The 14,957-nt window shown below is 47.9% G+C and overlaps 1 protein-coding gene across 38 annotated transcripts in view; it reads left to right on the top strand.

Annotated features, from left to right (window-relative positions):
* Window positions 1-14,957, top strand: part of adgrl2a (adhesion G protein-coupled receptor L2a) — a 168,555-nt gene that overhangs the window by 134,093 nt on the left and 19,505 nt on the right. For 33 of the 38 annotated variants that reach the window (XM_055507909.1, XM_055507908.1, XM_055507913.1 and 30 more), the window contains 5 exons: window positions 1,169-1,183; window positions 2,267-3,067; window positions 13,092-13,403; window positions 14,040-14,143; window positions 14,619-14,804. In XM_055507909.1, the coding sequence (XP_055363884.1) occupies window positions 1,169-1,183; window positions 2,267-3,067; window positions 13,092-13,403; window positions 14,040-14,143; window positions 14,619-14,804 (1,418 nt within the window). The remainder of the gene's footprint in view (window positions 1-1,168; window positions 1,184-2,266; window positions 3,068-13,091; window positions 13,404-14,039; window positions 14,144-14,618; window positions 14,805-14,957) is intronic. The other 5 variants (XM_055507911.1, XM_041070538.2, XM_041070537.2 and 2 more) reach the window with 2 other exon arrangements.

Here is a 14,957-nt window from a genome sequence, read left to right as displayed (position 1 = left end):
AGACTTTAGACTAATCCTTTTTATTGACGATTGCTTGCTTCCACATAAATATGTCATAAGTATTTGTAAAATAATCTATAGATATATAATAATTTTGTGTTATAATTGGTGACCTTTCCATAGTACTAAGTCATATTGAATTAGTTTTTACTTTTCCAGTGTGTATGTTGGTATGAATCAGCCGCTGTCATCGCAGATGAATAGCCAGGATAATGCTTCTTAGCGCGGCTGCCTTCAGTGCCTTGTGTGAACGCGCCCGTGTTGGCTAAATTAAAATGGACTCGCACCCGCTGCAGATTAATGTATCGTGCTCCAGTGATTTACACTGATTACTCACCTCCTTGATAAGGCCACGGTTGTTGGTGTTTGTTCCTTCTCTGCACATACAACTTCATCATTTTAAATGGTAGAGTAAATGAGATTGTTATGCAGAGAACTGCCATTAGTCAGACGCTGCGTTGGCTGTGACGCTATATTATTATACTTATTACAATTTTCTGCTTTGAGGTATTTTTACATTTTAGAAATGGACTTTTTTCAATAAACTTATGAATATGACCTGTGTGTGCTTCATGCTGGTGGGTGGATTTAGAGACTTTAGCATCTGATCAAATCAATTTAATAAGTTGTTTTTTCAATTGCTCCATTTATAATATTTGATATACCACATAGTAAAAATGATGTAGCTAATCACACGTACTACTATATTATTGCTATGACAGCAACAAGTCACATGGAATGTATTTAATAACATATATTGTTTTATACTGTAGTCAAGGCCAAACAGAAAATCTCTGGCATCGTACGTATTCCCCAAAAATCTATTATCCTTTTATACGGAACCAAGTTGACGGCAGATGCGCAGGCTGGCTGTCAGCTGAGGAGTCCACCCACCACTGTGTCATAAGGCAACAGGTCCAGATCAGGAACGTGATCGGACCATTTCCCATGTTCTAACCCCACTCATTTCCTTAGACAGGAGCCTGGTGAGTGTGCGGCGGCTTCTTTCTGACATCTTTCTTGCTCTCTCTGAATAGGTGTCCCCGTGTTTGTCCGTGTCGCATAACGTGTTTCTGCATATGTAATCCCAGCGATAACAGTTTATTCATATTAATTTGTTTTCTTCCCCTTGCACCCCTTTCATTCTCTCTTCCAACGCCTAAAATAGAAGTGGAGCAAAAAGGTAAATAACAGACACGATCCAAACCTAGCTCCTTGTTTTGTGGCATCTGGTTGTAAACTAACTATTTTCCCATGGTGGCCCCTACAAACCTATCGCAGACGCTACTTTCAGAATTCTTTCAAATTTAATGTTAACGACCAGAATAGTGCAACAAGGGAAGTGAGGCTGGAAATAAAAAAGACAGCGCACCAGCAGCCAAAAGATGTAAATGGGGGCGTGTTGGCTGCGGTCCACGGGGGCTTCCTCTCCTCATTCTCTCTGGGTGCTCTTGCTACTCAGCTGAATCTCATATTGCCTGCCTTCCAACCCCCTTTTCCATAGCATGCAGTGGTAGCGGTGTCTCTTGGCCCTTTTTTCAAGCTATTGCATTGGTCTGTCCCTTCGCTATCTGAGCCTCCCTCCCTCTCTCTCTCACTCTTCTCCCCATTACTCTTACCTGACCACTTGCTGCTCTTTTCTCTGTTGATTCTTACGCCTCAGAGCAACAACCAAAACACCTCGAGAGACCCTTAAAGAAAGTTTGTTTTTATTTATTTATTTATTGTAATGGTCGTGACATTTGCACCACTGCGTAATGACAAGCCTCTCAGGTCTAGAGCGTAGAAAAGGTGGTGTAACGGAGACATTTTGCAGAATGCTGACTCCTGCTCTCTCATAACCTCTCCTGTCTGTTGCCAAGTGACTTTAGTTGGCTGCGTTGTTTATTTTTTGGTTTATTTCTTTGTTTGTTTACAGGACCAATCGTTTTAAGTTTCGTTTCTGTTCTATTTGCCCTTGTTTGTGTTCTACTCCCAACAGTAAATGTCTGAGGCCAAGCTTCTTTTTTATCTATATTTAAAATCCATGCTTAATAACTTTACTATTTCTTTTTCTTTCTATGCACAAACCAAAATACTCGTTGTGAATATTGGCTTTGACCATTAGTTGTGTTTGGCCTCTCTTTAGTGTGTGTTTGTCCCCAATGGTCACGGACATCCTGTAAACAAAACGAGGACATTAGAGCTGATATTACATGTAGTGTGGGTTCATCTTTCACCTGTTAACCTGTTTATGTTTCTCATTCTACTCTTCTCCCATTACTAGTTTTTCTTTGTCCCGGGACTCTGAAAGCTGTTGGTGATCCGTCCTTTCTATTTGAAGCGGAGCAACAAGCAGGCGCCTGGTGCAAAGACCCGCTGCAAGCCGGCGACAAAATCTACTTCATGCCTTGGACTCCTTATAGGACAGACATTCTGATCGAGTACTCCTCCCTGGATGACTTCCAGAACACCCGGCAGACCTCCACCTACAAGCTCCCCCACCGGGTGGACGGGACGGGCTTCGTGGTCTATGACGGAGCCGTGTTCTTCAACAAGGAGCGTACCCGGAACATCGTCAAGTTCGACCTGCGGACGCGAATCAAGAGCGGCGAGGCCATCATCAACAACGCCAACTACCACGACACGTCGCCGTACAAGTGGGGCGGCAAGACGGACATTGACCTGGCGGTAGACGAGAACGGACTGTGGGTGATCTACGCCACGGAGCAGAACAATGGCATGATGGTCATCAGCCAGTTGAACCCCTACACGCTGCGCTTCGAGGCTACCTGGGACACGGCCTACGACAAGCGCTCAGCCTCCAATGCCTTCATGGTTTGCGGAGTACTGTATGTGGTGCGCTCCACCTATGAAGACAATGAGAGCGAGGTCAGCAAGAGTCTCATCGATTACATTTACAACACCAAGCAGAACCGTGGGGAATATGTTGACATCCACTTTCCCAACCAGTACCAGTACATTGCAGCTGTGGATTACAATCCGCGAGATAACCAACTCTATGTGTGGAATAATTTTTACATCCTGAGGTATAATCTGGAGTTCGGTCCACCTGATCCAGCACATGGTAAGAACCCAGCCCCCCACCCCTCCTACCACCACAACAATAATAACCACCTCAGACAATAATGGTAAATTACACTGCAAGAATCACGATTGTAGTCGCTGTCAAGCGCGCACTCACTTTTTCTTCTCTTTGGTATTCCCCATCTATGTATCAAGTGTCACAGCTGACTGATTTTTAATTTAGAATCTAATATGTGCTAGATATGTTACGGAAGCTTTGGAGTGTAGGAAGGCATCTCAGGGGGTGAAGTGAGTGGGGCTCTGTGGTAAACAACACCTCGAAGCCAGTTACCATATCATAAGGGATCAGTATCTAGAGGATTTGAGGAGGTTTACCATTCGAGCGTTCCCTGAGTTCCTAGTGCTAAGGCTCAGGGGACCCCTGCAAGCGTATCCCTTTTTCAGAGAGCGTAAGACAGGGAGGGAGAGAGATATACTCTCACCTCTGGAAACATACATGCCTGGACAGGTGTAAAGTCTGGCCTAGGGCAAGGTTAGATCATTCCCCCAGTGATGCTGGAACTCCAAATCTCCATCAGCCATCAAGAAATACTTCCCAGTCTGTAGGCGGAGCGTAAGTATTCAAGGTTTCGTCTGAGAGATAAAGAAATGGTGGGCACAGGACAAAGGGAGCCGCCATCCGGGGTCGGATCAGCCGCGCGCCGCGTGATGTTTAATTTAACTGTCAGAACTTGAGTGTTGACTCGTCCGGGCCCGCAACAGTCCTTTCACACAGAATATAATAACGGCAATTATCCTAATCCCCTCCACACCCCGACTCCTAAATCCACGTCGTGCTCAACACAGTCAGTGATGAACCACGGAGGTTAAATTGGGTTCAGCCAGTGGGACAGCATCAATTTAGCCAGACCAAGGCAAGCTTGACTGTAACCAAGAGTCCAGGTTCAGAGACGCAGTTTAATATGCGGGGGCTGCGCTGAGCAGGATACTGCAACAATCCTCCAGAACGAGATAAAAATGTTTTCGTTTTCTATTACGCTGACGACTCTGACTGGCGCGTTTGAAGTTTGGAGACTTTTTTTAAATGAAATATTTGCATATTACAAGTAAATTTAGAGTGGGAAATATGTCCCCAGTCAAAATGCATTTCCCTATTTTAGTGATGTCCAAAAAAAATAATTTCACACCCTCATACGGAGAATTTGAAATGAGCTGATCTCAAGCAGCGGCCTCTTCTAAAATGGCTGCAATGCGACCTTTCCCGGAATCTAATCAAAATAAATACGATTATGCCTTTATATGGTTATACTCAGTAAATGGTTATTTAACAGTCAAGCGCCAGCTACACAACATATTTTATTTCCAGCTTGGATGAAAAAACTGCACGTAGACACTAAATAGATTTATTTTAATTTGTTAAATGGACACTAAGTAGAGTGTTTGTAGAAATCACAGAGTTTAAGGATGCACCTTGAAATAAATCCGCATTCCAATTATTTTTAAACCGACTTTACAAATGTTTACTCACGGTCGCTCACGAGAACCCACTACCGTGTATTTAGAAAACACTGCACTTTATTTTTCTCCTCGGGGCTTTATTTTATTTTAACGTGGACAAAACTGTCCTCTCTCCTTGACAAATTAGACGTGAGCCTGGCCCTGATGCTGATTAATATATGTTGAATGCAGTCGATGGGTGCAAGGGAGAGTGGTCCAGGATGATCATCAAGATGTCAATAATCTTGTCCTCCCACATAGCTGCTGTTGACACATAAATGATGGCACTTTTTTTCTGGCTGTCACCGGACGCCCTCTCCTCGCTACCGTGATGCTCGTTTCAGCGTCTGCTTCACTGGGCACTGAAACGAGCCTTCAGGATTCTTTTGTGGAGCTAAGAGTTGAAGGTGCAAAGCCTTGAGCGGCGCCAGGCGAGGAGAACTAAACAGTCCAGCTTCGCTCACAACATCGCAAGCAAACATTGGTTTAAAAAAAAACATACTGATCTGAAAAAGTGATTTGAGGTAGAGGTAGAGTCAACGATGTAATTGCCGGGAGCGCGGACGATACCGTAGGCGTCTGTCATTGCATGCGGCGCTTTCTGCTTGAGTTTTTCTCAATTTCTCAAGTGTGCAAACAACTTGATTCGCTCCATGGTGAAATGCAGTGGCGTCAGAATGATGTCGACGCCCGGCGTGGCAGACCGTTGGGTTCTTGTCAAGCCAAATATCTCTGGTGCGGAGGCCAGATCATTTCTTGTAGGATTATGGGGGCGTGGACGGGGTCACATGCAACAAGCGGCTCTACTGGAAGTGGACATTAAATGGGTCAGTAAGTCCCTCTCCTGGCTTCGGTCAACAGCACCATAATCCACTCATTTAACCGTGGCTCCAGGCCTGCTTCCTTTTTTTATACACAGTATAGAAACTCATCAAAAGACAAATTCCTTTGTCGCGTCTAGTCATTGATATGATTAAATTGATTTAAATGAGGTATTCCCAGAGAAAACGCGTTATCCAACCGTTTCTATGGAGCGTTTATTCATGCCAAGCTCTGATAAGTGGCCTCAAACCACTGAGTAAGCATATCAAAAGCTATTTTTTACCAGAAGCATGCACAAACAGACGCTATTCACCGCCTCTATGGGACACAGGTGAGCCTTGGAAACCTTTTATTTATCCCTTGTCGCAAAATTAGATTCTGAATCACTTCCGTATAAAAGCCCCCGGCGCTGCAGTTAACACCCACACAAATCAGGACCTCCTCTTTAATTGCTCAAATGTCAATACATTTGCATAGAGTTTCAATCTTCGCTGCACCCTCGAATTATGCGCTCGCAAGTGGGGATTGTGAGGAAGAGAATGACCCAATTTGTTTGAAATTATAAGGTGCGGCTCACTGATGCGACTTGCCAATTAGCGCGCCCAACTCCGCATGTGGTCCAAACAATGCCCTGTAGTTGTAGTTGTGTGTTCCGAAAGTGCTTCCCAACGCAAAAAGGCGCTCCGCCGCTGCAGATGCCGGCGAGTCGCGTGCATTAGCAGTCACCCCAGAGAACCCGCCTCTTATAGGCTGATGAATATACAGATCTCTAATAAGCACCGCTATGATTCATTCTTGTCTTCCGCAGCGCTTACATAGAGGTCAACACGCGCACACGGCAGAGATAATACAGACTCACAAAGGAGGGGGGGTGTACGGGTAGCTCCAGCTCCAGCTCCGGCGGCGGCGGCAGGCTTTCACAGCCGTCTCAGGTGGTCGGGGAAAATGGAAGAGACTCCTGTCTCCGACATGCTCACCGACGCTACAGGATAGGGATGTGTTAAAAACGGCCAATTTGTTTGTTTGCCTTGACAACCCCCCCTCTCCATCTCCCCCGTTCCCTGTCAGCTGCCCAAGTGGACACGGCGGCGGTGTGAAAGGAGAGTGTATTGATGTGGAAAATCACCCTTTTTGTTTTTGTTTTTCTGTCCTCCTGTCATCCTCTCGTTCTCCTTGTTTCTTTTCTCTGTCTGCTTCCATCTTATTGTGTCTCTCTTTCATTATGTCTCTGCCGCATTGGGTCTCTCTCTCTCTCTCTTCAAAGCCTACCGTCTGTAGACTCTCATTGTTCTTGCGCGCCCTCCTCCTCCTCCTCCGTGATCATCTGCGACCTTTGTCTCGCATCTGGACGCCTGCGTTTCTGCGCATGTCGATACGTGCGCGCGTGAGTCCGTTTGGCCTCCTTCCTGACGCCAGTCAAAGTCTAGGTCAGGCTGTTCAAATCATGCCCAGCGAGAGCGGCGAACAGTAAATGAAAGGGATTTAAGTAAATCCTTAGCTGTGCCTTTGGGAAGCTGTAGTCACAAAACAGGACAAAGATGGCTGTCACGCATGTGAACATCAGGAACCACACGCACAGTTTCCTCGCTCAGAACTATTTATCCATCGCTGCAATAGTTACGAGGGTTTATTTTTAGTAGATGCTGTAAAACCTTTCTTGAAGCCGTTGCTACTGTAAGTTATAGTCAGGTGCACTCGTCTTCTGTGGTTCTAGAATGAAGCGTCTTCTGAGCATCTTCTTCCTCGCATCCTTTCCTGTTGATTCAAACCTCTGCTGGTTGTTGTTAGGATCACGCTGGTGTTGACTGACCCGATCCCTCCTGTACACAGCCGTCTGCAGCACACAGCTGAGAGCGGGTGTAAAGACCCCTCTGTAGTGTGGAAGGTGACTTTATTTGGTGAAACCCCTAAAGGTGTCTCTCTAAGCGGTGAGCAGGTCAGAGTGTGGAGCCGAGGCCTTCGCCCCGACGGCCGACCCGCCCCTCCCTCTGCCCCCGTTTCTCCTCCTCACGTCTCCCACGTAGCTAATGTGGAACGTGACGACGCCGTGACCCACGGCGCATGGGAGCGAATTTAACATGGGCGATAAACCCACAGAGATCCCACAATGGGGCTTTACAGTCGTGTTCACACGGGCTCTGGTATTAGAACCTCGGCACCCGTGTCCGCTGGAAGTGAACGCTCCTCAGCGCGTGGGGTCGGTGGGGGCCACAGCGTCTCGTCCCCCCAGAAACTCGAGCGTGACTTGGCCGCCGTTCCGCCGCCAGTTGTTGGCAGAAGCGAAGCCCGTTTCAGCCCTCATCCAGGAACACGGCTCCATGCCCTGTTTTCTCGCGCTCCCCCGGCGCTAGTTACCGGAGCGTCACGGCCGCCGACGCTAAACGACGGCGCGCGGCGTCGCCGGACGATGTTTTCTGGCAGTCGACATGAAGGCGGGAAGCAGAAACCCGGGGTTGTGATTTAGAATGTCACAAAGAGTTGTTTTACATAAAAGAGAGAGGAGGGGAGTGTGATTGTGGTTACACTGAGCCCTATAGCCAAGGGGATCCACAGTCTCTTGTTTGACTACACTCTGACTGTGAAACAAGGCGTATTAAAAGAATTATTACTCAGACATCACAATGGTCCCCCATCACTCCCTGACACGTGCCTTTGAGGAGCTTTTTCTTTTTCACACAGGCCTGATTAGTGCCTATGTGTTCCCCTCAGATGGTGCGTGTGTGGGTTAGCAGGACTCGGCCGCGTTGCAGCCTCCACGCGTGCCTTCCCTACTTGGAATTGAACATGCACCTCTGAAATAGACGCTCTCCTGTGTGCGCAGCATTAAATATCAGCCCGCTCGGCACCCTCGGAGTTAACGCTTGAAATTTGAGGCACGTACAGTAGAGAGAAAGCTGCAACGAGGAAAGGGAAAAAAAAAGGAGAAGAAGAAGTAGGCTGTAGTCTGGCAGCTGCTACGTCTGTTCTCTATACTTTGGTGTCATTTTGTGTGTGAGGACGCATATGAATGTGTACATGTGTTTGGAAGCGTGGCAGTGCTTACGCTTGTGTTTGGAAGGAGTGTGTCTGTGTGAATCGGCGAGAGGAAGGAGGAATACTGGAGACGGCAGTAAATAACATAATCCAGCTATTAGGTGTTGTTCCCTAAGACGTGGACGTATACTGTACACACCCTCACAAGGACATGACTCGTGGGAAATTATATGAATTTTCACTCTGCTCACTTCATATTTACTGCTGATACACAAGCAATCTTACACCATGTTCCCCTCCACAGCTACGAATGCGTTGCGGAGTGAAAGACGTGTAATCCAATTTCCTTTGTGTATTATAGTTATTATGGGTAGATATCAAAATGCATCACAAACGTATTATAAATCATCACACCACTCAAGAGCAGCTCCATTTCCATATGAACTCGGCAGCGAGGCTCCATCCAGAGAGGACCGGCTGGGATGCGTGTCACATGCGGCGGAGATGTGGCGGCAGCATTACCAGAGGAAATAATTTACACTTTTTTTTCATAGTTAACACCTTATTTCAATTAACCTACGGTCTGTGGCAAGTGACTCGAAAGCTGATGAGTTATTCATTTATTTTCCATCCAGTGGAGCCTTTTGCTCCCCTCACGCCGCTTCTGACGACGGGAACAGGCTTTGAATGGGTTCAGGTTCTGGCTGGTTCGTCTTCCACCACCCAGGAGCCGCTTTTCACCAAACACACCACACCTTTACCTTAGGAAACTGTAGGTCTCCCCCGAAATCAGTCACATCCTCACCAGGTCCCGACAGAGCAGAGAACGGTGGAGGGCGTGAGTGAAATCTAATCATTCCTAAAACTTTTCATGTGGCAAATTAGCGCAAGCGAGTGCTAAATGTGTGTTCCCTTGCAATCGTTCCCCCCCTTTCGCTAAGATAAACAGCACCTGATAATGTGTATGAAGCATTACCCTGATGAACGGCCGCGCGGCGCCCACTGAAAGTGAAACCATTAGGTATGATATAAAAGACACATGCTGTCGGTTTGCATTTGTCACCTAGACGTCCCGCTGTCTGCGCCGTGTGCGGATGCGTGCGTGTCCGGGGGGGGGGGGGGCTTATACGTATGCATATGCTTTTATAACACTCGACGAGCCGTGCTCCCCCCCGTCTCATTGTCTATCATCAATCCAAGACCTATAACTCCAGTGGTAATAACAAAACCACTGGGATACATTCAAGTGCAACAGTGTGTGGGCGTCGAATCACACAAAGAGCCTGTGAATAAGTCTATCCCCACTATTGGCAGTAGTTTGCAGAATATCACTCTGCGCACTCACGCTGCATGACAGCTAATTGAAGGTTCCCCTAGGGCTGAGTGCAGCACAGATATAATAATAAAGAATCCTGTCTTGGTTTTTCTTTTTTTTTTGCTATATAGTCCAAACCTGGGATTTGCTCCTTTTGTCGTAATCAAAGGAAAAAAATGCACTGGGAAGATATTCGGAGCTGTCACTCATGTGTTGCCAAAGTGTAAAATATTTGGTCCATGTTATGAATCACAAAGGGAATGTAAAAAGCTACTGCAGCACATCAATAGCCATCCATCACAAGCTCGACAGAAACCTATCCGCCCCGACATCTGGGGAAGACGTGACTTTATACCTACGGGTTAATTCATCCCAGCTTTCACTGGATTAAATTAAACCGAGCTATGGCATAAAGGTAATAAGATTATTATGCTGCTGGCAGGATTAGGGCTCTGACACAGTCCATAAACAGGGATAGCACTGGTCAGAGAGGCGACATTGTTTATGCAGGAATCTCTCAGGGAAGTGTCGTCTCTTTTCCGCACAGGAAAGAGGATTAGTTTACATCATAAACATGAACTCAAACCTCCCAACCGGATTATTTCAGCCCTTTACTCGTGTTCCTTTCATAACATTTCTTGTTAATGAAGCTGTTAATGTACAGCTGTACTCGCATACCGAGAACAAAACATCCCCGCAATGCCAGCGCAGCGTTTCCGTCCCGTGCAGCTCAGACATTGGCTCCGCGGATCCGAGCCGCCGCCCCCTCCACCCCCTCCACCCCCCCAAAGCCCAAGCCATGCAGTTCGCTATGGGGAAATCCCTGTGCCAGCTTTAGGGAAGCCAAACCCATTAGTTCTAGCCTCACATTAACCAAGTCTGTCATTATTTACCCCCACAGAATTCATTGCTTATAGCAGGTAGCAACAGAAAAAAAAGAAAAAGAAAAATAACTTTAAGTACTCGTAATTGCGCGTGTTGAAACCAGATCTGGGCATCGCAGCGAGGGATGACAGGCCGGCCTCTTGACTGAGGGGTGCAGACAAGATACAGTTGTTAGCTGACATGCTGAAGGAATGCACTTGAATTACAGAAGCCTCTTTGATTTATCGGCTGTAGATGAGAGGCCTTTATCTTAAAACCCGCTGCCAAACAGAGATTCATTTTCATTTCATTTCTATATGGATTCTTAACTTCCCACCCATGAAGACTGAGATCTTATCGTTATGATCCTTCATACTTTGGAAACCAAAAACCTACCGGGGGCCCCACCGCGTCTTAGGACTCCTGGACGTCCGCCAAGCAACCCCGGGCCAGATGTTCAAGAAGGAGCGATCGTTTCCTTTATATAGAGCCCAACATTACGCGCAGCACTGTGTAAATTTAAACCAGAAATCTGCAACCGTGTGCTTTTTGGGAGGGGACTATTGCTTTCACCTCTGCAAGTGTTCCCAGCGAGTCATAAAAAAACAAGGGTTATAGAAATAAAAGGGTATTGGTGCAGAATAGAGACCGGCGTCTCTCCCAGCCGGCTAAATGCTAGTGCTGAAAGGACACTAAGAACAGGTTGTCTGTCAACCGCTGTGACAGGCCGCCAGGCTGGAAATTTCACCGTGTTGAGTAAAAGGATACAGAAAAGGGAGGAGGGATGAGAGAAGAGGAGGCGGAGGCTGCTCTGTCTGCGGCCGGGTGTCAGAACAGCCAGTCAAGTGTGCCCGGCCCCGCGTCACCTGCCTGCGTGCACGTGTGCGCGTGCACGTGTGGGCCGGGAGGAAGCGCACGAGTCGTCTCCTCTGGTCAACAGAGCCTAATTCGCCACAGGTAGCAGCCAGACTCAAAGGCGATTTCCCTTCAGCTCAACGGGGCTGAAGCCTCTGATCCACACCGTGGGGCCTTTGGTGATAGTAGCTGTGTGTGTGTGTGTGTGTGTGTGTGTGTGTGTGTGTGTGTGTGTGTGTGTGTGTGTGTGTGTGTGTGTGTGTGTGTGTGTGAGCTGGAGGGGGGTGCACACGACCCTTTATCCATTGGCAGCAGCAGATATGGAGGCATTGCTGCCTGGGGTCTGGCTGCCTCTCCTTCAACCCACAGACAGACAGAAGCTGTCTCCTCCTCCTCCAACTTGGCGAGGCTTGTTTTTTAAATTTCCCTGTCATCGTTTGTGTGTGTGTGTGTGTGTGTGTGTGTGTGTGTGTGTGTGTGTGTGTGTGTGTGTGTGTGTGTGTGTGTGTGTGTGTGTGTGTACACATGTATTTCCCCCCACCCCCTCCTCCCTTCGGCTGTCTCTCTTGTCCCGCCTGCGACGCCCTGTCACTCTTGTCTGTTTAGCGTTTGTCAGTAGCGGCTGGACTACAGACGACGCTCAGCTCCTCTTCCCATTCTCTGCATGCTCCACAGGCCGCCTAATGGAGGAAATCAGCGCACTCAAATGTGATTAGATCCAGTCTTCACGTTGCATTCCAATCACTTCCCTTTATTAATGTAGCTCATTCTCTTAGGTGGGGCGGAGGTTGGGGGGAAGTGGATGTGTTTTTGTGCTCACGATGGGATAGAGGAGATTTTTGTCCAATAGTTAGAGTTCATCAACATTTCATCTGTAAAACTTTCCCATGTTTGACTTTTGTGAAATGTAATTACAGTGCTACTCACACTTCTCTTGTGTTTGACATGAAAAATGTCTTGGTAGTTTTTCCTTAGCGGCTCATGTTAAATGTAAGGACTGCACTATTTTCTCCCTTCCTAGGACTGGAACATATTGTTTTTGCCCCGGGCGTTGCATGAGTTACTGCACACCTGCTTTATCAGCGTGTGAGTTGTTGGAAGAAACGACTGTAAAATGAATGTTCGGGCGCCGCGGCCTCACATACAGGTTGTGCGTTTTCTCTAGTGAAATTTAATCAGCCATGCCACAAAATCTCCCAGGCAAGAGTGATTGCCAGGCGAGAGGATGTTACTGTAATTATTGTCTTGTTCGCTGCAGACTGAGTGCCTTGGGTAAGCCGTAGTCAATGGGAAGGCAAACACACGCCTGTTGCACAATGCACTTAGCGGCAATTTACACAACAGGATACTTTGATGTATAAGCATTATAGTGTTGAACATGCTGAAAAAAGGTTACTTGCGTAGAGCCATGTTAGGGTTTAGTGGTACTCGAGGGCTTCAGCCCACCAGGAGCTTTTCAATATCTGCCACTCTCCTAAAAAAAATACTGCATATAATCTATATTATTTGCAGCCGGGGTGCCGGGCGAACGTGCTGACCTCCTATCGCAAGCACACGACAAACTAACATGTGCTCTTTATTTATTTTGCATCCACAGCAACGCATCGTGTTTTTATTACGACCGATAAATCTGTGTCCCCGGCGGGAGTCGGGCTTCGTCTGTGTTTTCCCCGCTGGGGTCATCACCATGACATCACCACGCTCCTCCCAAACATAATGCCTCGCTCTCTCTCCGCAGCACTCCCGCCCATGCCTGAAGTCACCACGTCCCCCCAGGCCCCGCGAACCACCACCACCGCCACCACAACAACCACGGTGCACCGGGGTGCGGTCAACAACACCACCACCGCCGCGACAACAGTGCACAAGGAGGGCGGCAGGGGAGCGCCCAGGCCGCCTCCGGTGGCTCCGCAGACTACTTCCCCTCCGACCCTAGAGTCCTTCCCCTTAGATAAGCGCTTCTGCGAGGCCACCGAGGAAAGAGACATACTGTGGCCTCAGACCCAGAGGGGCATGCTCGTGGAGCGACCTTGCCCCAAGGGGACACGAGGTAAACAGGGCTCCCTCTCCTCCGAGCCGAGGGCTCGCCGCTTCTATTGTGACCCGCCGTGTCCCGGGAGAACCCCTGCGAGTTTGTTGATCTGTCTGATATTGTCTCTGCAGAGAGCACCCGCTTTAGAGCAGGCTCTGGAAAGCAGTATAGATGCTGTATATGGGCTCCCGGGTGTTTGGCTGTATCACTGTAGGTCACGGCATGATTAAGCAGTGGGTAGCGGCTGCAGAGGAGCCGGCTCAGCTGTTTCTCCTGCAGCTCGCATGGAGATGTGCATTCCTCATTTGATTGGGTGTGAAATCGCGTTAGTGCCTCGAGTTCATCAGACACGGGGCTATTTAGGACAGAAAAGAAGTGTTTGCGTTAAAAAAAGAAATGGTCACTCTTCAACTATTTCAGTTGAATTTGTTTTTAATGGCGTTTAACAGTTTAACCAATGCAGTGACAAAACTGTCAGCTCTAGTATTTTATCCAAACAGACTCTAGTTTCTTATTGGAATAGAATTTCTTAACGTGCATGTAAAGTTTCTTTTCTATTTAAATCCATGTCCTTTGCGGCTTTTTAAAGGACTTTGTGGGGAAATAAATTAGATCTGAGTTGATTGAAGTTGACTATTGTGCTCTTGTTTTCAGGCACAGCCTCTTATTTATGTGTCCTTTCCACTGGGGCCTGGCACCGGAAGGGCCCTGATCTGAGCAACTGTACCTCCCACTGGGTAAACCAACTGGCCCAGAAGGTTTGTCTGAGCTCTGCCTTACTGTTTTTCCTCTAAGTGGAACGTGCTTCTGAAAAAAACACGCAGGGGGTAAACAAATAACGGAAAAGTGTCCTTGTGAAGGACTTGATCGCGCTTACAAAGATGGAAATGTGGGTCAGATTCATTTGAAAGCTGCGATTGTGATCTGTAAAAGAGCCGTGGGAGTGACATTGATGTGTGCGTGTTAACATGTGTTGGCCTCTGCATTGAAGTGCGTCCGTCAAAGGACTGCGCGTTTTAAACGTATGTAAATGTGGAGGATCTCTCACCGAGCCGCTCTCCGCGGACCTGCTCCTAGCTTGCGTTTGTGCTCCTAGCTTGCGTTCGGGCTCCTAGCTTGCGTTTGAAGCAGCTCACTCCAGTGGGACTTGCTGCTGGAAACGGGGGTGTGAGGACCTGTCCAAGTCTGTCTCCTCGCATCGCCGTGAACATTATTCACTCTCTCCCCCCGCAGATCCGCAGCGGTGAGAACGCGGCTAACTTGGCCAACGAGCTAGCCAAGCACACCAAAGGCCCCATCTTCGCGGGCGACGTCAGCTCGTCGGTGCGGCTCATGGAGCAGCTGGTGGACATCCTGGACGCTCAGCTGCAGGAGCTCAGGCCCAGCGAGAAGGATTCCGCTGGACGGAGCTTCAACAAGGTCAGGAAAAGAAGTGGCGGATGAAAAAAAACAGTCCATTTCCACGGTTTCTCTCCTTGTGAGTCGCGGCTCAGCGGCTTTGGTGGAGTAGAGTTTAGCTCTGTTCTCTTCAGCGACGGAGCGAGGTGTAGTTAGTATTTCTGTTTTTCAAAG

This window comes from Betta splendens, chromosome 4, assembly GCF_900634795.4.
Source record: "Betta splendens chromosome 4, fBetSpl5.4, whole genome shotgun sequence".
Classification (NCBI taxonomy): domain Eukaryota; kingdom Metazoa; phylum Chordata; class Actinopteri; order Anabantiformes; family Osphronemidae; genus Betta; species Betta splendens.
The sequence above is the reverse complement of the archived record's forward strand: the minus strand, read 5'-3'. Positions and strand labels throughout refer to the sequence as shown.